Source organism: Lonchura striata, chromosome 7, assembly GCF_046129695.1.
Source record: "Lonchura striata isolate bLonStr1 chromosome 7, bLonStr1.mat, whole genome shotgun sequence".
NCBI classification, from domain to species: Eukaryota; Metazoa; Chordata; class Aves; order Passeriformes; family Estrildidae; genus Lonchura; species Lonchura striata.
The window spans coordinates 8,943,089-8,966,941 of NC_134609.1; the positions used below are offsets into that span (position 1 = coordinate 8,943,089).

Sequence of the window (23,853 nt, forward strand, 5' to 3'; positions counted from 1 at the left end):
TAAAACAAATAGAAAACTCAATTCTTCTTCACCCCATACTTCAACACTGTTTTATAGACTGATTACAAAGCATGCATGAAAATAAACAGTTCCAGGTGGAAAAAGAAGTTGGAGAGCCACGGGATGTCTCATTCTAATGTACCACCTGAGAGATTTTGAGCAGTTACAGTTAAATTACAGACAACAGCACACGCCAAAGCAGTGATGCAAGTATTCCAAATCCCAAAGTGCTTGCTGCAGCTATTGTATATAAGAAATTATGCCACAGAAATTCTTTTTCTAGAGGGGTATCTCATAGGTAAAGAGCAGTAATTTAGAAATCGCTCCCAGTGTCTTCCCCAGTAGAGCATTTCAAAGCCAATACTCAGGAGAAATATGCAGGAACTGCCTAATACTGAGCAGGCTCCTCTACTACAGGCAGAATATTGGATGACTCAATATTGCTGGAAATGCTGGTATTTAGGTTTTCTAGAAGAAAGTATTTCTTTTTTGACATGTGACGATTTCAGGGGAAAATTGCCACGAAAGAAGTGAGTTGTGCCTATCTTATCTATTATCTAGTAATGTAGTACACAGCCCCTGTGAGATAGTCTTACTTTATAGACTCTAGAGAACAGAGGCTAAAAGGTCAAATGAGAATCAGGCATCTAAAAACTACAAAACTACACCTAAGAGAGCACATACACTGCACCACATTCTCTGCAGACTGGCTACTAATTCCACTTTGTCTTCTGAAAAGCTTCTCCCAAGTGTAAAATTCTTTTAAAACATTAAGTTTTCTTTGGTTTTTTAGTTTTTATTTTTTTTTGTTGTTGAGTGTGTTTACAAACAGTCACTTCACAAGCAACTAAAAAAGAGTAAATCTGGGTACTCTGAAAAGCCAGAAATTATATAATTACTTTTAAAAAAAGGACTTTATTTCCTTTTCAAAAAAAAGGACTTTATTTATTCTCAAGGGCTAAAATAAAATGCATAGTTATTGCATGGTTTTCCCAAAAATGCAACAAAAATAATGAAAAACTATCCAACCCAAACCCCAAAAGTTGCTTTCAGACAAATTTGCATATGCAAATGCACTGGTACAAAGATGTCCCCTAAGTTCTGTTCTAACACAAAAAGTTCAAGTTAGTTAGGCTATCACAGAACTTAGGTACAAGGAATTTAGACTCATTACACTCTCATAGTCCTTTACTAACAAAAAAGCTCTACACTAAAACAAATGTATTGTATTTGTGATTTCTTTAATGTGATGCTGAGGCAAAGAAAGCCTTCGAAAAATCTCCCAGAAACATAAAGCACAGAATGAATGCTCAATCCTGTCTACACTTTATCTCCAGGTTTTGCTTTGACCTAGGTTGTGCAGACAAGAAATACAAATAGCGCTCCTCTACATAATTTGGTAATCAAAAGCTTCACATCATCTTCTTACAGAATGTCCATGTTTTCTCTGAATTAACACAAGTGCTGTGTGATCCTCACCTGATATAAGACTGTACAGGATATCCTCTGATCCATGGTTACACCCATAGTACAACTGCTTTGCATGCAATATATTTCCAATGATGGTTAAAACACAGAACATCAGTGAAATGTTTTCAATGTCAAGAAAAGCCAGCTGTATTTAAATAAACATCAGGCAAGTGTCTGATGAGAGACACGATGTACAAGCTTATCTCTAGGGCATAACTTGAAGCTTGAAAGCACACCCACTTGATCTGAGCACAGATTTGAAGATGGAAGTGTCACTTCACTATGCACAGGGCAACAGCAAAGAGAAAATCTGAGTTTCCTGGTGCTTGCTGTAATTACAGATACCCTGCTGTCCATAGTGCTGAGCAGTGCATGAAACAGCATCGCTCCCCCCAGCAGTGGTGACAAGCATTTCAAGGGGCAAATCTGCCACACACACGCTGCCAGCCTGCACTGCTGGGCTGGGCCCAGACTCACCTGTGAGAGAGGGTGGGTTTCATGGAGCTCATAGAGTTCATGGGGGGTTGCATGGGGAGCTTCCCGGGAGGATCGTTCTGCCGGCTTTTCTGGTGGCGAAGCAGCAGGAGCCGTCCCAGCTCCTCACACCACGATGAAAGCAGTGCTGTGCAAACAGAAGAAATGACAGTGAGCACACATGTGAGGAACCAGCAAAGCCCAGTGCGAGTGCAAGCCACTGTAACAGGAGTCACGAGCTAGACAAACAGCATGAGTGCAAAGCTTGCCCATGAACCACCACTCACACTTTTATCCTATCAAACTGCATCTGGAATTGCCCTACATTATCATTAGAACATTTTTACCCAAGTTACAAACATTCTGCATAGCCCAGGAGGCAAAAGAGAACTTGTTCAAGCACCACAGAGATGAAGAATGGATGAAGCAAAAGGACATGGGATAGTTGTTACACGTCAGATGCAGAATAATTCAATTCACACTAACAGAAACACAACAAAAACATAGAGAAGACATCATTTACAGAGGGGAGCAAAGAGAAAATATCTCTTTTCTGTTCAGCTGATTTTGTTCATAAGATTAATTGGAGACAAACCCATGTGCACAAATTAATTTCCAAAACTGCTATGAGCTACCAGTCTTGAATAGATAAACAGGAGAATGATGTATGGATGCAAAGTCAGGCACTTAAATCTATATCTGACCCAGCACAACCCCTAAATGTGTATTTCCATTATGTGCCTAATCTTGTAGTCAATGAGGGTAATTCTGTGCTTACAGGAAAATTATGCTTATGAACTATGAAGACGCAGAGATTTCTTAGAGGGAAGAAGAGCTTGCAACTCCTTCTAAAGACATGAAAGGGGTCATTATTCCTGAAAATGTGACCTCTCCCTAATGCACCCACACTCAGAGAGACCAGGCCCTGTTATAGAAACTACCTACTCTGTAGTAGTGCCCAGAAAGTGACTGCAAGTGAAACCTGGCTCCCATGAGTGCACCCAGCCAAGGCACCCGACCAAAGCCTCCAGCAACACCCACCCGAGCCTCAAAGCTGCCTGTTTGATTCCAGCATCAGAAGTGACTCTGGTAAAAAGTCAGCCAGGTATGAGAACACAGTGAGGAGTTTAACTGGAACAAAGTGCAGACTAATTGAAAAATCCTGCAGTGGAAAGAAATCAACTTCTCAAGTGCAAGTGTTTGGGCTTTTTTCTTCTTTAAAGGGTGCTTTACAAAAACCCATTGAACAAAAAAATGCTTCATGTTTAATTTTTAACTAAGTGCCTTCCCGAGGTGCTGCAAACTGAACACAAATCAATGGATTATATGGGTGGGTGAGAACCAAAAGACTACTGAAAACTCAAGATGCCATAGAGGTTTAGGGCAGTATGAACTCTAGATGTAATTTCAGGCTTGTGCATTTAAAAGAGACAAGTACAGAATCCTATAAAATTGAGGCTCCTGTTTTCATGTCTTAATTTTCTAATGGTTTTCTTTTCATCAAATAACAATCATAAGCAGTAGCTAACTATCATTTCAGGGTACACCATCTTCTTTTCCCAGTAGCTACTCACATGTATGGTTAACATAGAACAAATTCCAAATTCCAATTGTAAAGTCATATTTGTGGGGCAGAACAAGGAACTTGCTTTACCAAAAACACACTCAAGTATGTTTTTTCAGTACAAGAAGCAACTGGATTTTCTCAAGTTAAATGGCTACACAAGGAAAATATTTATCGCCTGGGCCATTGCTGTGAATTAATCACACATATACACAAAGAAGGGGTAGCAATTTTATTGCATTTGGACAAAGAAGAGGTAGCAATTTTATTGCATTTATCAAGCAGAAGGTCAAGAGCTGTGTTTAGGGAGGCATTTTAGAGCTCTGCTGTGACAAAAGGGGGACATCGCTTCTTTATGCAACTAAATATGGTCACTTGGAAACTGTCAGCCTCACACGGAGCCTACAAAAAGCATTCCCTCAAGCTCTGTGAAACGTTCCAGCAACGAGTGTCAGTCTAAGCTGCTTCTCTATTAGCCAAGGAATCTGTCAACAAGCATTTGATCAAATTATACTCACCTTTTATCCCTGGCATACCATTACTAATGTGCCAGTGACAAAGGCCCCCCTCCCCCTTTCCAGCCGCCTGGAGATACAAATTCCTGCCTCACAGGGTTTCTTCCCTTGCCCACAGCCACTTGAGCTGGGAAACAAGAACAAAGTGTTCTGCTGAACACTTAACGCAGCCATCACGGAGTAATAGTGGATGAGTAATAGTGGATGCTGAGCACTTCCACAGCCGAGTGTAATTACTACAGAATCATCCATCTTAGACGAGGCTATGATGGGAGAAGGGAGTTGCTCCTTCTGCACACCTATGTGCACTTGACAAGTAAGATAAAAAGCAACAACCCAATGGATCTGAGGGCATGAATCTGCAAATAAAAGCCAAACCTGCTTGGGAAAAAAAGCAGCGTAACTCCTGGAAAAAGACTATGCCAATGAGAGCATTGCTTTGGTGAAGTGAAGATAAGAAAACATCTTAATGTGTTGTTATTATTACCAATATCCAGTACACAGATTTATAAAGGGTGAAGTGTAAACCATCAAAGAACAAAGAGGTCCTCAAGATAAGCTGGATGGTTTTATTCTACAGGTTATCTGGAGAGGACTCATGTTTTTAGAAACTAAGAGACTACAGCTAAAAAAATATAGCAAATTTACTCATCCCTATCACAGCACTCGTTATGGTTCAACCTTTCCTCCCTCGGGACATTTCAACTCATGTACCATGTATAATAATCACTCTCTTCCCTGTGTTGGCACTTGTACATGGAATGAAAACAAAGCTGTTTGTAGCCACCTTAGGAGTTACCAGTGACCTGCTCTGTCCTCCCTCTAATGGAGTCTGCTCCCTTCTGCTGGAACACACAGGGCAGCCTCCCATCTCTCCTGCCCCATCCACCTCTGCTGCTTTGCTCGGTAAGAGGAACGTATATCCTGCCAACACACATCTGGTACAGCTGGCTTCTGGAGAACATCACTTCCTGGGCTATCCAAGCAAGATAAAACAAACTCAAAATGAATTTACAGATTACACTATTCATCTTTAGTGTACTTAGTTACTGCTTTTTATGCTGACAGTATTAGGCGTATCTCAACTCATTTACACTCAAAGCACGAGAATTTCAGTATCATACTATAATGAACAGATAAAGCAGCAAGCACAAAGGACAGCTACAGATGGTGCCAACAGTCAGTCTCACCCTCTCATAGCACAGCCAAGCAGCTGCTTTTCCTCCCCCTCCGCCCCTCCTCCTTGTACAACAGGAGCACAGATTTTGCAGATGGACCATCCACACCGTCTCTCGCAGCCCCTTGCTGCGGCAGTTTAATGATCAGATTTAAATCCTGTTCCTCTGCTGCATTGCTAAAATGTCCCCTGCATACAATGATGTGTCATTCCTGCTTAAGTTGAACTCAACTGTTGCAATGAGAGGAAAGGAAGAATCCTTACACATGCACACAGCCCCCAATAAACCCTCTACACAGCCCAGGTGTAAAATACAACCTGGTCAATACACCAAAATTGACATTCTCTTTCAATCCCTGTTCAGTCATAGAGGGCTCTGCTAGCTCATGCAAAAAGATACAGAGTAACAGCAATCAAATAACATACTGACAGTTTAAGTGTATTCACACATTTATTTGGCTTAAAGGGACATTCTCTGGGATGATTGGTGCAATATTTGACCTACTTTTCTCCATCTGCAAAACCTGTATCATTCTTAATGGGATTGCATTTCACTGATCTATTTCCATAGGAATAAATCAATACCGATTTGCTAATGACAACTGCGTTAAGAAACCAACACAGATATGAGCAGCCTCAGCTTTCACATTTGTGAAAAGCAAAAATACAGATTTAAAAATAAGAGAAATTTCAATTACAACTAGCCCAAGGGGTTTCCCTAAGGATGCAAGAGAAAAAAATCGGTTCAGAGATACTCAACTTGCTGCTACCCAGTCCCATTTTTGTTTTTCTATTCTGTGAAGAGGACCAGACATCGCAAGAGTGTCTCAGCACAGAATGTGACTGACCTCTCCTTAAAATACTCATAAATACTCCCACGCACCCAAAGTTGGCAACATTTTAAGTCTTTCTAGATGTGTCCAAGAGTTTTAAATTCTTTCATTGAAAAATATCATAAGACATGGTAACGTATCCACATTGGGATCCTGGGGACAAGGAGGGGAAAGAAGGCTGGAAAGCAGTTTTTTTCCCCCCAGTCAGCCCAAGTCACATTTTAAGCATTTCTCTGCAACCACAGAGCTAAGCCTTGCTTGAAAGAGAAAGGAGGCAATTGTTATTTAATCCCTTGCCTCTAGGAGCCAAGTCTTTAAGAACATGCCAAATATCACAAGATTTGCGACACAATTATTAGGACCGGCCACATCCCCTGGTACCGTTCCTTTCCTGTAAGGGCCCTTTTGTGCCGAAAACCTGCCAGGCAGTACAGAAAGAAAGGCCTCCACTGCTTGCTCCATGGCACCTTTCCATCCCTTACAGCCACGACTGCCCATCACCCAGCAGCAATATCACAACTGCTCTGTAAGTGCTGGGGCCCTTCCATTTGGAAAATCAAGGAGCTTGAGCTGGGTGAAGCCACAGATCATACCCAGGCTGCTTGCCCCACTTAATACTTCTTGACAACAAATGATGCTGGCATACCTGTAAATATTACATAATGGATGGTGATAAAGCAGGTCAAATGTCATTTTATAGCCATAGCACAGAAGAGTGGTACAGCCCATTATAACCCTTTTTGGGCCAGGGACCAGAAAACATCAAGAAACCAGGGTGTGCAGTCAGTGCTACCCCACAGAGGCACTGCTGCAGTTCACCAGCTGCACCCAGCCCGGCCCTGGGAGCCGCAATCTGGCACTGCAAAGTGCCTCAGGAAGCACCTCCGAGTGCAGGAGCTGCAGCTCCCTAGAAAGCAAAATACAGAGAAGCACAGCGCTAATCTATTTACCCATTATGATACCCTAGTATTAGTTACAGCTTATCACCTCAGTAAATCGCTGCCTCTTGTTAGGGAACATGCTTAAAGGTGCAGCAAACTGTTATTTACAGGCAGACACTGTATTTACAGCCACAAAGGCAGGTGAGGAGGGGATAGGACAACAGCTCAGTAATTTCAATGCCTTCTGCTTCCCGGGAGACTGCTGGAAGAGCACAATAGGATTACTGCTTCCTTGCTGCAGTTAAGCTGCAGTAGATAGTTCAATAGGCAGACTGGCAGATCCGTATTTCTTATTCGCTGCAATGAAAATATTAGGAAAAAGGAGGAGTTTGATTTGGAGGACTATCTGTTCAGCACCACCTCACTAGATTGGTTTCATGTCTCAGAAGGAAATGCATTTGGCTGAAAATATATTTACAGCATAAGTAAGAAAATACATAATTTTTCACCAATCATATCCATTAATTTTATATTGCTTTTAGAAACAAGTTTGTATTTTTTTACATGGAGAATTTCAGATAAGTAGAATACAGAGCTACCAAATGCTTTCTGCTCTCTCCTCTACAGACTGTAATCTAAATACAGTTTTTATAAAGCATCCGGTGAGGTAATTTGGTGGGGAGGAAAGGAAAGTAGCAATGAGGTGTGAATTAGAGAAGTGGAAATAACTATTGTGTTGGTTATTTAGAGAAGTTATTTTTTCTATATAGAAAATGGAGACTATATCACGTTTGGAAAAATCTACTGAAAATGTTAACTATGTAAAGCTGAATATGCTGACAGTATTAGGAAAAATAAGGTCAATTGCATTAAAAGGATGGAATCTTTGCAATTTTGTGAAACTGGAAATCAGAGGTTTTCCATGTGTTTTAAAGGCCATTTTGCTTTTAAAAAACTAGGAAATTGAGAGAGGGAGAAACCACTCATGTCAGACTATTTCAAGGACTGATTTTTCTGCAGCTCTCCTCCTCACAGACCCCAACAGAGCTTGGCAATGGCCGGCTCACCTGTGGGACAGTCGGTCACGGCAGCAAAGCAGGGACACAAACCTGGGATGTAACAGTCCATAGCAGAGATTTGTGTTTGTCCCTCCTCTGCAGTTCTCCCAAGGCATTGCTCCATGGCCTGGCCCTGCCACAGACCAGCCCTACCCTGTCATGACATGAACTCCTGCTCAGTGTCTGCCTCAACACTGACAGCACTAAAAGCTTATATACAAAGCCAATTACAAAGCAAAAGTACTAATTTCTCAGCAGTCTGCTGTTCAACATGGACTCAAAGCCAATCTCAGGGAGTCCTTCCCTCCTCCCAGGCCTATCTCTCCTGCTGCCAGCAGATGCCCACTTTGCACACAGCAGCCCAGGCACAGAGACAGTGCTTACTCCCAGGTGTTTGCTGCCACCTCATCTCAGGAGGTTTGCACCCCAACAGACTGCTTTTCTGGAGCACCTGAGGATTGTGACTGCTCTTCTCTATCAGGCGAAATCAGTGGTGTTAGCTTAGAAGTCCAAGTAAGTTGGATGAAATGGACTGATTTTATCGATAAAGTGCCAGCACAAACCTGCTCCCTGTAGGGAGGATAGCCCCCTCCAAAGGCACACAGATTTAAAAAGTCCTCATCCCAGCAACTGCACAACAAACTGCATGGAACTGAATTCCCCAGCAGAGCAAAGGGGCAGCTGGCTCAGATCCTCTTTTGGGAGGCATGAACTACCCTGCTAATGATAACAGGAACACAAAGTTGACAGCCACAATTCAACACTGTGGAACAAGGCATGATACACATTTCTAACCATAATATCCAAGTAATGCCTTTTATCAAGAATGCCTCCTTCATTACACGATAGCTATAGCTGTGTCCTGCAGAAATATACAGCTTTGCCTCAGTAGGATCTATAATGCAATTATGTATCACAATTGAAAAACAAAAAATCATGCAGGTTTGTAGGAAAATAGATGAAGGGAATGCCTAATTAAACTGAATGTAGTATCACATTAATTAACAGAGATTTTATTCAATAAAACCCTTACTGCAAACCTGAGAGTTACTCAGCATGTGATTTCAGTACTGCTGCATGAGACTGACACCATGTACAAAGACTGACTGGTCTTGAATATGGGTCCAGCTTGCCTTGGCATATCTTCAATTCTTCACAAATACCTCTCAAGACACATATATATGTAGGCTTCCCCAAAGGCTCTTGCCAACTGGAATAGTACATGCTGGAGATACAGATTTGAATACTGCTATCCTCACCTCATGCTTTCAGTGGAACTGGGATTCCCTCATTTCCTTCTACACTTGCCAAAACTTGGCAGAGGATCTTACCAGATTCACTACATTAACTTTGAAGTAATACATTACAAAACATAGCAACAATGGCTCAATTTGGCAAGCACAAAACACTCTGTACAGATCCAGATAAAATATGTAAACATCTCATTTAGGCTTAGCTCTGCCCAAGCTGCTACATCTGAAAGCACAGCCCATTACATAAAGAGAAGACAATACTGGTGAAAGGCTACCAGCAAGTGAATCTTGGATAAGTCTTTTCGAGGAAATGCACTCCAATAGCATTAGACTGCTTGTTTTCTTACTCATCCAATTGTTGGTTTCACTGCTTAGACTTCAAACAACAGCATCTTTCATTACTGCTGTACACTTCTGTTTTGTAATACCAGTTCTAGTCATCAACAGATTTAATACATAATCCAGACACCTGAAAAATGGGACTGACACACTTGAACCCATCTTTGTGTACAGACAAAGCAGTGACCTACAGGTGAGAGGCTCAGTTTCATTTAATCCATCCTCAGTCCTCCAATTACTACCGTAAACAACTCCTGAGCAAACACCATCACTAACACCTAAAAGTGCTAGGAAAAAACCCAACAGATAATTTAACAAGAGCTGGAACACAAGGAAGCCATGCACGATCAGAACAATGATAGACATCTGGAAGAGGGAAAACCTGGTGTCTGTCATTAAAAGAAAGAAAGGAATACCTGCAGAATTGGAGGTTCAGCTTCCCATCATTGAAACCTAATCCAAATTATTCAAAAGGACCAAAAGGACAGTAAAAAATTAATAACAACCAAAATTGACTTTTCAGAAACAAATCATGCCTTACCTCTGTACTTTCTTTATGCTAGCAGACAACAGACCAGGAGTGTAGATTAGTTTGATTTTAGTCAGGCTTTAGTGCTGCTTAACATGACATTCTCATAATCAATGGGAATAAACAAAGGAAATTAGGTCTAGCTGAACACAACATAAAATGGAAGGAAACTTAAGGCTTACCAAACTATTAAACCAAGAGTCACTAATAGAAATGAGCGTTACCAGATTCCTCAGAGGGCCAATGAAGGCAGTAGCTGTGCTGTGCTGCCAAAGCACACCCAGCCAAGCCTCCCCGGCTGCATGAGTGGGACCCAAGCCTGGGAGAGGCACAGTTCTTTCTCTCTACTCCACCACAGTGTACAGCCACAGAAGGGGGAGAAAAGTAATCAGAATAATTAAAAAAAACCCTATCAACATACCCTGCAAGTAATGATTACATGGATTAAGGCTTTTGGTGGGCTTGGTTTGAGCTTTCTTTTTCACAAGAGGGAAGACTGACAGCGGCATTCTGATTTACTGAGTAACAAAGCATTAACTACATCCAAAGCAGAAACACCAATCATATAGAGCTAAAAAAGACACAGGTTAGATATTAGGAGCATGCTAATGCTCTTTAATACCCTAAGGGGTAAGGTGAGGAATTTCCATAAATGGAGATGCAGAGGAAGGGTCAGATACAGATCTAGGGAGAATGGATTTGTCAGCTAAGGGGGCATGGCACAGATGACTTTTTGAAGTCTTTTAGAATCAAATGAAATCTGTGTTTGTGAACAGAGGAAATTCAATCAGTCTGCATTAGGAAAGTATTTAAATCTGGCTTGTATTCACAGTTATCCAAAAAAGGCATCTCAGCTACAGTGTGGGAGCTCCTGTAGAGACTGCTGAAGTGGCCATCCAGCTACATGGTTTACTGGCTGTTTTAAAGATGAAAGAAATGGAGAGCAGGTGATGTGCTGAAGGTCACACCATTTGTGACAGCACAGAGTCACAGAACAGAGGGGATCATACACCTTCCTCTCTTTGCAAGGAAAAACCACAACCACCACATCAAGGGGTTACTGCTCTGTGCCCGCAGTCTCTATGCCTGCCATGGAACATTTTCAAACAACAACTGTAAAACATCTGGAGAGGCTTTCAAGGAAGGGAAAAAAATTACAGAAACCACACAACCAAAATTTATAGCAGAAACGTGTTTCCAAAGTTAACACTGCGCAGCCAGAACTCAGAAGGACCAAAAGCTATTTTAAGAACTTTAGTGTTTTTGGTTCTGCCGTCTTGCTTTTTGTTTTAACTTTACATTATTTTATATTTTTACAGGAAAAGAATGTTTTATCAGGTGTCCTTTTTTTTTTTTTTTTGTATGACTAGTGTAATATAAACTTTGCCAACTTCTAACTGCATTTTTTAAGGAAAAAAATGCTCACTTTCAAAGTTGGGGGTTACAGGATCATTTTTCATACTATCCAAACTTTGTAGTTGAACAGAACTAAGCTAGAAGTACTCTAACCCCATCCTTCTACTCACTCATCATTCTGAAAGAAATATTACAACTGTGTAAAACAATCTCTAAGTACTGAACATGAAAACAATTAAGGACAGCAGGAAAGAGAAACTCAGCCCAGAGCAGCTTTGGCTTAACTGATTTCTGCTCAAACAATACAGGGCAGACAGACGTGAGCATGTACTACAGTTTCAAGGCAGCAATGCTTCCCATTACACTGTCCAGATGATGAAGTAGTTTTCTAACAGAGTCATAACTTCTCTTTTTTCCCCTCTGAGTCCCACCAACTCCACAAACCTTGTCATCTTCCGTTACTAGCAACCTGCTCTGCTCCTCTGGTACTAATCACCTTTTCCTGAGAACTGCCTAATTAATTAACATTCAATTAATATACCAAAGTCAAATACCAAATAATTGTTCCCAAGCTGCACTGGGAACTTGGTAACTAATCTGAGCAAGAGAAAGGCTTCTATATCCTTAAAGTTCCATTTCCTCTAGCTATGTCTTCTGGGCTAATGGACGTTTCCCACCTGAAATATGGTTATATTACAGGAGCAGACTTTGTGAGCCATGGATGCTCTTGCTAAGGCATTTTGATACCCCTAAAGATTCCACACACACTATGTTTATTTATTACCAAAAAAGAAAAAGTAGCAAATCACCTATGCCCTGCTACAATTAGGGCCACATAGAAAACACAGGATGGCATAAAATAAGAAACACCTAAATAACCCTACCCTGATCCTCAGATTATTTTAGCTGTAGTTTCACAATACAAAGTGTTCAGAAGCAGTACTACCTTGAGGTAGCCCCATTTTATGCTGTCTGTGCTCATGCTCTGCTGTAGCTTGCACACTCCCAGATGTGCTAAAGCATTTCTTTGTGTGACCACCCTGAGAACCCAACCAGCTTTTTTTTTTTTTACCCCCTTCCATTAAAAAAAAAAAAAAAAATCTTTTTTTTCCTTGTCTCTCTTCCTTAAAAATACTTTTCCCCCCGACATGTATTTGATTTTTCCCCAGCCACATGAAATCCCTGCTGTGGCTGAAGAGGCAGGAGCAGGCAGCTGCTCCCTCGCACAGACACTGCCCCAAGACAGGGCTGGAATGCACACGGAGCAGCCTCAGTTCAATTAGCTGAGCTACAAGCACACAGCAGCAAGAGACTTTTATTTAAAAGCCTAACGATGAACATTAGTTTTAGACATATTAGAAATTGCTGTTTCCTTGTCTTCAGGGGAATGTTTATCATTTTACATAGGTAGAAAGAGGTTATCTATCTAAGAGGGGAGAGGTATAAAAATGAACGTGGCTAATTGCTTTTTACAAGCATCTAGGGAAGAAGCTGGTAGAAATCACAGCCCAGACTGATTTTTCAATCTTTTGTTTCTCTGTCTGAAAATAAAAAAGAACTGGGAAAGAGGGCAAGGGTTATCTGTGACCACCTTTTCTTCTGGACATTTGCCAAAGAGAAGCCTGCCTAAATTCTCACAGAGGACACCTGGCTGGCCTCTCCCCGCACACAAGTGCTATGATTTCAGGACTGAAGTGCTGTAAGATAATGTCATCACTGCTCCTGCCATCTATAAATAACTGCATTTGGATCTAGCCGAGTCACGTGGAAAAGCTGGCCAGCAGCACATACATGTATACAAGCGTGCCTTTGGAAACCCAAATAATTCTAATAATATTGCATAGAATAAGCTTTAGCTTTCCAAATTTAGCTCTGGTCCATGCACTCACTCTAGCTCACAGAAGACTGCTATTATTTCTTTTTTTTAATACTGTTCTTCCTTTGCAAGCTGCTGACTAGGGCATTAGCGGGGTGAAAAAAATAATAATAAAAGCGTGCAAAAGCGTCTCGTGTGCTGCTGCGCAGACAGGCTGCTCAGAGAGGCAGACAAGAATCAATCGCTCCGGCAGCTCGGCGAACCCGCCCGCCCCTCTCATTGACATCTTCCCCCAGCCCTGAAAAGGCGCATGGGCCCGAGCGCGGCGGCGGGAGCGGTGGGCGGGGAACGGCGGCCAGACAGCCCGGCACGGGTGCCACCCTAGCGGCTCCCGATCCAGCACGGCACGGGTGCCACCCTAGCGGCTCCCGATCCAGAACAGCACGGGTGCCACCCTAGCGGCTCCCGATCCAGCCCAGCACGGGTGCCACCCTAGCGACTCCCGATCCAGCACGGCACGGGTGCCACCCTAGCGGCTCCCGATCCAGCGATCCAGCACGGCACGGGTGCCACCCTAGCGGCTCCCGATCCAGCACGGCACGGGTGCCACCCTGGAGCGCTCCCGATCCAGCACGGCACGGGTGCCACCCTAGCGGCTCCCGATCCAGCACGGCACGGATGCCACCCTGGAGTGGATCCCGATCCAGCACAGCACGGGTGCCACCCTAGCGGCTCCCGATCCAGCCCAGCACGGGTGCCACCCTAGCGGCTCCCGATCCAGCACGGTACGGATGCCACCCTGGAGTGGATCCCGATCCAGCACGGCACGGATGCCACCCTGGAGTGGATCCCGATCCAGCACGGCACGGATGCCACCCTGGAGTGGATCCCGATCCAGCACGGCACGGGTGCCACCCTGGAGCGGATCCCGATCCAGCACGGCACGGATGCCACCCTGGAGTGGATCCCGATCCAGCACAGCACGGGTGCCACCCTAGCGGCTCCCGATCCAGCCCAGCACGGGTGCCACCCTAGCGGCTCCCGATCCAGCACGGCACGGGTGCCACCCTGGAGCGGATCCCGATCCAGCACGGCACGGGTGCCACCCTAGCGGCTCCCGATCCAGCAGGGCACGGGTGCCACCCTGGAGCGCTCCCGATCCAGCGATCCAGCCCAGCACGGATGCCACCCTGGAGTGGATCCCGATCCAGCACGGCACGGGTGCCACCCTGGAGCGCTCCCGATCCAGAACGGCACGGGTGCCACCCTGGAGCGCTCCCGATCCAGCAGGGCACGGGTGCCACCCTAGCGGCTCCCGATCCAGAACGGCACGGGTGCCACCCTGGAGCGGATCCCGATCCAGCCCAGCGCGGATCCCAGGCGGGAGCGGCTCCCGATGCTGCGCCGAGCTGCAGCTGGAGCCGGCTCTGCCTCCCGGGAACGGAGCGGGCTGGGGCGGCAGAGGAAGTAACACACCCCAGTCACACACGGAACCAGATTTTAGCATCGATTTTCTACAGCAAATCTGTCAGAGCAGTGCAAAAGGATGATTTTAAAAATAAAAGAAACAAACAAATTTTTGGATGCTTAAACAATCCCACGGCAGTAGTAACAAACACAAACAGGAAACCAGTTCAAATGAGCTGTGTGCAGCTCCTCGGGGCATTTTCTGCAAAAATGACTGGAATACAACCTGACATGACCAACAGAGCCTGCAGTTTAAGCAAGGCTGTAATACCCACGAGACATTATCGGGGTAAGATTTTCATCTTTGGAAGCTAAAGCTGAGGAGAGCATGTACTGAGGAGGAGAAGATAAAGGAAGAGAGAGGGCGGCGAGGGACACCGAGTATTTCCCAAGACTTCAAGCGCCGTTAATTCTGCAGAGCATTTCCCAGGAACAGAGATTCTGTTCCACTGCCTGTAGAAAAGCAGCAGTTTGTAAAAAAGCACTGAGCAAACATCCTATATAAATAGCAACCATGTCTATTTCATGTTCCCAGAAGATCTGGAAAGAAGAATCACAATCAGAACGGACATCAGAACATAAAATATTACTGTTAAACACCCACACTAAGATGCTATCCAAGCACATGGTGAATAAAATTCTACCTTCTTGGTCAAAATGATTTTCCTTCCAACTTCCTACTGAAGTTGGTTGGAAATATTGTGGTCTGAAGCTCAGTCTCTTACATTACATTTACACAGCCTCTACCAATACAATATTTTCTCCTTCAATACAACACTTCAAGTGTACAATACAAAATGTATCTTCTCCTTCATACATTAAGAAATATTTCCATGTTAGTCTAGCAGATATTTTTAATTTTACTGATATAAACTAAGAAATGTGGGAAAGTGCCTACAGGAGAGGATAAAACCAAGAGAAATTAGAGCGAAAGATAAGGTAATATGTTAAGGCTTCTGAAAGGTTACAGATGTGTTATTGCATATAGACTATGCCCGGCTACTTAATGTCTGAGGTCTAAATAAATGGCCTTTCACAAACACAGAAGGACAGGCTCCTTCCATAAGGAACTTGAAAGAAATGCAATAGAATTTCAAAACCAAGATGTCACAGACAAAAATTTCTCATGGAAATCAGCACAGGAGTGTTTTCTGAAAGGAGCTGGTTGAATAAAAGAACAAATTTGCAGTTGAGTATTATGAAATTTTCTCTAAGGGGAATAAACATAAGGGTGGAGAAAGAGATGAGTAACAGAAGCCCAGGGAACAAGGACAAAGAGAACAAGGACCAGACCTGAAGGTGCTGTCTACTTAATGAGACGAGAGAAGGTACTAAGATGGGCTCCAAGAAGGTGGAATTTTATCATGTACCCCCACATCCCCCCTCTCTGCATACTTTTCATCCTGTATTTTACTTTAAGAACAGATTTCTATTACATTTTCTTCCTGATTAGAGGTTTTCCATGTAAAAAAGGCCTCCAAAAGCCAAAACATGTCAATTTGGCCCAATTCAAATAATATTTTAATGCAATACGCATCTAATCTTGCCTATTGCAATATAAAACAATCTGCATTAGCAATCTGCAGTTTGATCCTATGAAAACTAGGAATTACAACACTTAAAAATATCACATAGTGTTGAGAACATCTAGTTTATTCTTTCTTGGATTTCTCATGGATTGTCAAGATCAATTCAGGATACCAGCTCCAGTTCCACTGGCTGTCAAGAAGCAAAAGAAACAAAATTAAAAAAACAGGCACTGCAGCTTGATTGTAGTGTTGGCCAAAACAAAATGGTAAAATCCCCCTTTTTTAAACTTCTTACACAGCATAGTTGTTCTCTCTCTGTCTTCTGAGTCATATCTGTTCATGTTACCAAGAAAGCCCCACAGAGCCAATATCACTAGGGAAGAACAAGATGTATTTTCAACAAGACTGTTAGCTGATTCCAGTAGCTGAAAAACCCTTTTTTTTTTTTTTCCAGAAACTATGAAAGAAGCAGAAGAAACACTCTGCATTTCAGCTTCCAGCTACTATAATTCATGAACCAGGGATATTTGGTGTTAAAAGGGAACAGCAGACATTGTTGGTCTTTATAGGAAGGTAATATTTGAAAGACCTTTCAAAAGCGTTTCCTTCTACCTTTAGAAGTACGTACAGTCATTAGGCCAGAAATATTGTTATTTCCAGAATATCCAAAAAATCCTATGTGTCAACATTAATACAAAACATTTTAAAGGTAGCAATAATAATAATACAAATTAAAAAAAAATAAAAATACAGAATATTTTCAAATTGTAAAATGCTTCAGGTTTTGAGAAGTGATATTCACTTCTAAATATCCATGCACATGTTAGTAATTATCTGTATCAATTATTGTATAACATAAGTATTCTACATCAGATGTTTCTCTAATGCAGAGTTGAGCACTACCAAGTTATCAAGACCACACATTCTAAAAGATATACATGTAAACAAAGCATTTCTTTTATCTGCAAGTCACTGATAAACACTAGCTAATCCTCACCTAATCCTGTGAAGAGAACATCATCCTGGCTTCACAAAGAGGGAATCTAAGGCAGTGAACTAATCCTTTGGGGAAAATACTCTGGTTAGAATGCCAGGGAGACTGTTTCCTGGTGAGGGACACTGAGGTACTGCCTGGGAGGGCTATGTGAAAATTTCTGTCCCTTCTGACACATTTCTGCTGCCAAGACTATCTACACCTCCTGAGGAACCGCTTGGGGCAAATGCTGACAAAAAGACCAGGAAGGAGAGAATGAGTTTGGACATCTACACAGAAACAGGATTTTCCCATCTATACATTAGGGTGTCTTGAATGGAGAGGGGAACTTCTCTGTAGTAGGATAATGCCAGTCAATAAGGACATACATTCACAACATCCTGAAGAAGAGAGGATCAATGCACTCAACATCAGATGAGGGATTAAAGGCTCTTTTCCTAGCCTGGATGCAGACCACTAGACCATGCTAATCTGACAGGAGGAGTTCCTGCAAGGCAGCTGAAAAAAGCACAGATTCATGTAGCAGAAAATAAAGCAGGCATTCTAAAAGCTCACTGCAAATTCTTGCCCAAGCAAACACACCACTGAACACTGGAGAATAAATAACAACAAAGTAGCAAAGTCTAAAAATCTTCCTTTTTAAGTGGCCTTCATGCACATGTATGTTCTGGGAACTCTGCAGCCTGTTTGACACCCGGAGCAGTGACCACAGACAGCTCCAGCACCAGTCCATCAACCCGAGCAGATCATTAAACAGAAAAAAGGGGCTTCAAAGCTGAAACCTACCATCAAGCAATCAAAGCTTTAAAGTGAAATAGTCTAGTTCACTGCAGTATTTATAAAAGGTTGTATCTCAAAGCTTTCATGGAGTACAGGCCTAAGCCCCTGCTATTACAGACTGGAATAAACTAGTAGAGAAGGTACATTTTAGAAAGCCTTGTAAAGCAAAAATGTATTTCATCCTGTAAAAATCTAAGAATCAAAAAGGATAGGAGAACACAACATGGGTAAGCCAAAATGAACAGTTTGGTAAGATAAAACGGATGTATTAAAAAAGGCATAAAGACTACATAAGAGAAGACTGGAAGAATGTTATATGATTTACAGCAAACGTTACTACTGCTATAATGATGAAGCAAATGACAACTTTCCATCAGACAGGTTCTTGACTAACAAGTTTCTGCAGATAGACACTGATTAAAAAACAACCAGCAAAATCCATTATCTGGATCCTTGCGGGCTAAGGTGAGGGAGAAAGAGTAGAGAGAAGTACAGGCATTGCACTAATGAGCAGTAACAAAGGAGCAATTAACAAAGACAGCTGTAATGCAACTGATACTGTTGTGTTCAAGACATTCTATGACTGGAAGTCCTGAGGTCTTTACTAGAGACCTCTTTTAGTAAATATGAGAAACTACAGTGGATGAAACCAGTGGTCTCTTGAGTCCACGGAGTATTTTCATCTGTCCAAGGCAACAGAAAAAGTATTTCCAATATGCTTACTTCATCAGATGCACCTTACAGGGGTCAGACAAGCCCCTTCCAGTGTTTGGACAGGAAACATCAGCTCAGAAATTTTAAATAATAATCTAGCACACTGGTAGAACTGAAAACCCAGCAGTCTTAATCCTAACATACATGCAAGAAAGTTGTAATTAAATCCAGATTCTAACCAAACCTTTAAAAATCAGGAAACATTCCTTTTTTAGACACAAGCTCCCAGCAGTGTCTCACTGAATGTGAGTCTTTCAACCTCTTTATCCAATCTGATGATACACTGCCTTTTTTCCCAGTGCTTTGGGAAGTTGCATTTAATCCAGATAAAAACTGACTACCTAAGCATCACTTCTATTACTACAGAAAGGAACGAGTGGTGCAGCTATCCCTTAGATAAGCGTAACCAAAGTGCAAAAAAAGCAGCATTAAGTAGTAAGGTGTAAAAACTAAAGTATTAATCTGCTCCACTCTTTGGAGCAGAGACTGTCTCTTCAAAGGTGTTTGCAGAGTGCTTAGCAGAACAGGCACTCTGATTTAGATACATGAACTAACCAAAGAGTGAAACTAAGAACAGCAAATACTTTAACCTCAATAAAACAGTTATTCTGTACCTCGTATTAAAGTAATGGTGGAAAGCACGAGGGCCATACAAGAAACTGCCTAATGAAATATTAAGTCATAGTACCTATATCTGGTGAAATCATTTAGCATTCTCAATTATTATCAAAACCATAAAAATATTATGCTATCATAATGCTGGTGCTGGTTCATGACTTGCACCATGGGGACTTCTCAGTTTTACATTTATGTTGTTCAGTTTAAAACTCCATATTAAGAAATGTTTTGGTTATTAAGAGTAAAATACAGTCAGAAAAAGGCATAGAAAACTACTGACAATGGCTACAAGAAAAAGGTTAACTGCTTGTTACCTTGCTTAGAACAGGGTAAACACAAGTAGATAAGCCAAAGACTTAACAAAAAACAATGTGCAAAAAACAAAAAAGTAAACAGAAGAAAGGATAGACACAGTACCTAAGGGTGTGGCACTAAAACCCCTGACAGGAATGGACACAAGAAGCAGGAGGTCACTGTGTTAACTTGTGTTTGGAAACAGTAGACAAGACAGACCAGATCTGCAGATCAGCTCAGGAAGGAACAGGAAAAAAGGGAAGGAAAACTGGAGGAAAACAGAGTTTGTATGGGCAGTGAGAAGTGAAACAGTCTCACATTTCATGAGCTCTCCCATTATTCCCTTGCACACCTGCCATGTCCCAGTTTAAGAACAGCTTGTCTACCAAAGACCAGAATAAAATGAGCTCCCAAGAGGCACTGGAGGATGCTCAGTTCCCAGACCTGCTAACACCTGCAGAAGGTTGCAGAAAGCTGTGGGTCAGTTCAGGAGAGCAAGCAACAATTCAAAACACTAACTGCCCAACTCCTAAGATTTTATTTTAATTAGTCCATGGTATTTTTACATGCACAGAAGTTATCTACGGTGATTTCTTTGTACAAAGAGTGATTATGTTGGGGTTTTTTGATGATTTATAATTAACCTAAATTTTCAGTGCCAAACAAATTCAAGTCTAACTTGTGATGACTGAACTTGAGAAAATTTATGTATAAAATGCTCAAACACTTTGGATATTTGACCAAGAGTGATGACATGAGCCTTGCTCCCCCTTGCTCTAAGCAGTCATGTAGCTCAGAAAGCAGATGGACCCTATTTAGATTTAATTGAGACTTCAGTAACTGCAAGTCAAGCCAGAATACAGGTGTACCTGAGCTAACCCTGACTGCCTGTGTAACCACAGAAGCCAGAGCCTCAGGGAGGTGAAGTGTGCACACCTCTAACCAGGTAGCTCAAGGAGCAGACAGGGACACAATGGACTAAATGACACCACAAATATTTGATCTTTGGAGAAAAAAACTGAGATACTATTTCATGTTATTCAAGTTAATTCTAACATCTCTATTGCTCACAACACGATTTCAGGTTTTACAACTTGTTAGAAAAATGAACTATGAAGAATAATAAAAAAAATAATGTAACTGAACATTTAAGCTGTGTATTACTCCAATATCTGTAAATTAGTACTCCATTTTGAACAGCTATAGTAAAATAAGTTGCAGTCAATTTAAATTAGACCAGTTCAACAGTAACATATTCAAAATTACCCACTTCAGCAATCTCTTAGCTTCCATATTTTTTCAGGTGGGAAGTATCACATACTTTTGCCAGCAGCACACGCAAATGTCCTGAGAGGACAAGGGATATTATAGAGGGAACGCTGTGATTTTTCTGATAGATACAGTATGCAGCTGGAATCTACAGCTCTGTGACTAGACACTGCTAACACGAGTGATTTCTGTGTGACTGGCACCAGCTGCCAGAGAGGTCTGGCCTCACTGGTGCTGCTGGGCTCTGCCTGCTCAGCTGGGAGGGCGAGCGGCGCCGGAGCACGCTGCTTAGCAGTCCGAGCCGGGAGCAGTTCCAACACGGGCAGACATGAGGAGAGCTGCTGAGATTTTCTCTTCTAAAGCCAAGGAGGTCCCTTGTGAGTACTTACAAACCACAGTTATTCAGCTGCATATCAGCTTAGCCAAAATTGGGTGGATTTTTTTTAATGACAGAAGAATCTTGATGACTTTGCTACTCCAAGGCCAGCAACTTGCCAACTGGGAAACACTCCACTCTAGAAGGAAAAGATCAATAGTTTTTCTTCTACATAAACAATGTCCTAACCTGCTCTCTGAAGTACATAAATAGTTTTAACTACATACACACACAAATTCCTTCTTTCCCTCCTTTTTTTTTCCTTTTCCTCTTTTCTCCCCCTTCAGTTTTAGATGCCTACTTTGCTAAATTTCAGCCTGAATTGTTAAAAACCAACAAAAGAGTAAGTCCCAAAGCCAGTCTCATGATTAGTATGATGAGCCCTAACAATCCTGCCTTTATTAGAAATATACCTAAAATTCAGCTCCAATGTACTGATCCATGTAGGACTAATTAAAAAATGCTCTGACAAGCACTTTAATTCCACAAAGACTGAGTGGTAAAATTATCTTTGTAACTGCTGAAATAAGTTTGGTGCTACAATACTGGTTAGAGCATATGATATAAAGATGATTTTCTATTTTACTTTTGCTGGTGATACCACCAAAGAGACACTTCTTAAACCAAAGAGATAATCCATAAACCAAGTACAAGAGGGATCTGTTCATTTTTATATTTTTTTTTTCAAGTTACCTCAACTAGCTGAACTGCAATTTTCACTTTTAACTAGATGCTATCGTTTTTTATGAGACATCTTTTGATTTTTACAGCTCTGAAGATTGGACTTTGCAGTGTAGATGTCTTGAGAAATGATCAGGAAAGACTATAACAAGCACTTGTTTTAACAGCCATTGCAACACCCCGTAGTTAAAAACAGAATACATCAGGAGTTTTTTGTAATAAATTTTGTCATCTCATTAGATTTTACTGCACATGTATTTTTGAAGTAAAAAAAAAATTATGAATTCTCTCAAAACCTGCAACAAAATTGGATCATTCTCACATGAAAGGCAGGTAGGCAAAACCACAAAGGCACCAGCTCATACCTGGAATAAGTTGTAAAATGAAACACAGCTGAAGCCAATCAAGGTAGCACCCTAAGCTAGATTTCCATTTGCTTCAGAACCTGAAGTTACCATATTTCAAATTGAGGTCTCAGAGGTCCTGTGACTTCAGAGGACCTCTGAGGTCACAGAGGTCCTATACCCAGAAGAGGTGAGCATGTATATTATATTTATGCTTTTAATTAAGGTTAAAATGGTAATTTCATGGCATTATTTGCAAGGTGCAGCAGAAGTAACTAATAACACTCTGAAAACCGAATTTGATTCAGCTGCTGGCTTCCTGCTGGCATGAGTCAGTTCTCAGTAGAAAGATGAGATGCCAGAGAACAAAATTTCTCCAAAAACAGAGGCACTCTGCTAGAGAGGCTCAATAGAGCCTTGCTGCCCAGAAGATGAGCTTCAGTACTATCACAGACAAGGCTAATTGGACACTGGATGTTTGACTCAAACCCTCAGATTACTTTCAGTCAATCATTATATTTTTAAAATAATAAAAAATTGAATAGAATAAGCACAGAAAGTGTGCTTTGGAGAAAAGCCAGTTGTAGCAAAAGTTGCTATGTCTGTGAGTCCAAAAATACAGCTTCACTCACACACAAGAGGAACTATTCACGGACAGAAAGGACACTGCATAATTTGTAGGTCTTTGCAGGGTTCCCCCCTCTGCACCCCAAGACTCCCTTTTCCTCAAAACAGCATGAGCCAGACAGAGCTTTTTGCCCCCCTACTATTCTTGAATATTTCAGGTCTTGTGGGAGTGAATCCTAAAGAACTGGGAGACAAAGTTCAGTTTAGCCAATTGCCAAACAGGAAAGCACTCATTACTCTTTTAAAAGCATCCTTTGTGTAAATGACTACAGTAGTGCATGATAAACCAAAATCAGGAAAAAAGAAAAAAGAAAAAAAATTCCACACAGGCAACATGACCAGTCCATTGATCCAGCCCAGTGCAAGCAGCAGGCAGACAATACTGCCTCCTTTAGCTGCTTTCTCACACTGACCTCCGTGACTGTGAAGGCCTGGTACCATATTTATAAAAACACTGCAAGGGCAGAGAGCTGACTTGCACTAAAATGTCAGCAAAACCCCTGCTTTTATTTTGCCTGCAAGGCTTTTATTGCTGACATGAAATTGGAGTCTTATGAACAAGATATTTGAAAAATTTGTTCAAGGAGAGTGAACCAATTAATAGCTGTTAATTTCGGCAGTTACAGCACCAGACCAGAGCTCCATGAGTTTTATTTACCATGCGCTTTACAACTAAAGAGGATGTAGGTTAATTGCACTCTGCACTGGCAACAGAAACAAGAAGTACTGTCCTTCTTCACAGCGCTGTGTTTAGTCCATTGCTTTCTTGAAGAGCAGAACACCTGAGGTGTGCAGAGTCCCAGTTTAAAGGGTTTCAAATCAGCTCATTGAAAACATGGAACTGACTATACAAGAGGAAACCAGCACAGATCTTTGAAGGTGTCAGTGAAGACAG

At 41.9% G+C, this 23,853-nt stretch overlaps 1 protein-coding gene across 7 annotated transcripts in view; it reads right to left on the reverse strand.

The window, feature by feature from the left end:
- ZMIZ1 (zinc finger MIZ-type containing 1) overlaps window positions 1–23,853 on the reverse strand; it is a 335,118-nt gene that overhangs the window by 49,562 nt on the left and 261,703 nt on the right. For all 7 annotated transcript variants that reach the window (XM_077784564.1, XM_021526680.3, XM_021526678.3 and 4 more), the window contains one exon: window positions 1,948–2,092. In XM_077784564.1, the coding sequence (XP_077640690.1) occupies window positions 1,948–2,092 (145 nt within the window). The remainder of the gene's footprint in view (window positions 1–1,947; window positions 2,093–23,853) is intronic.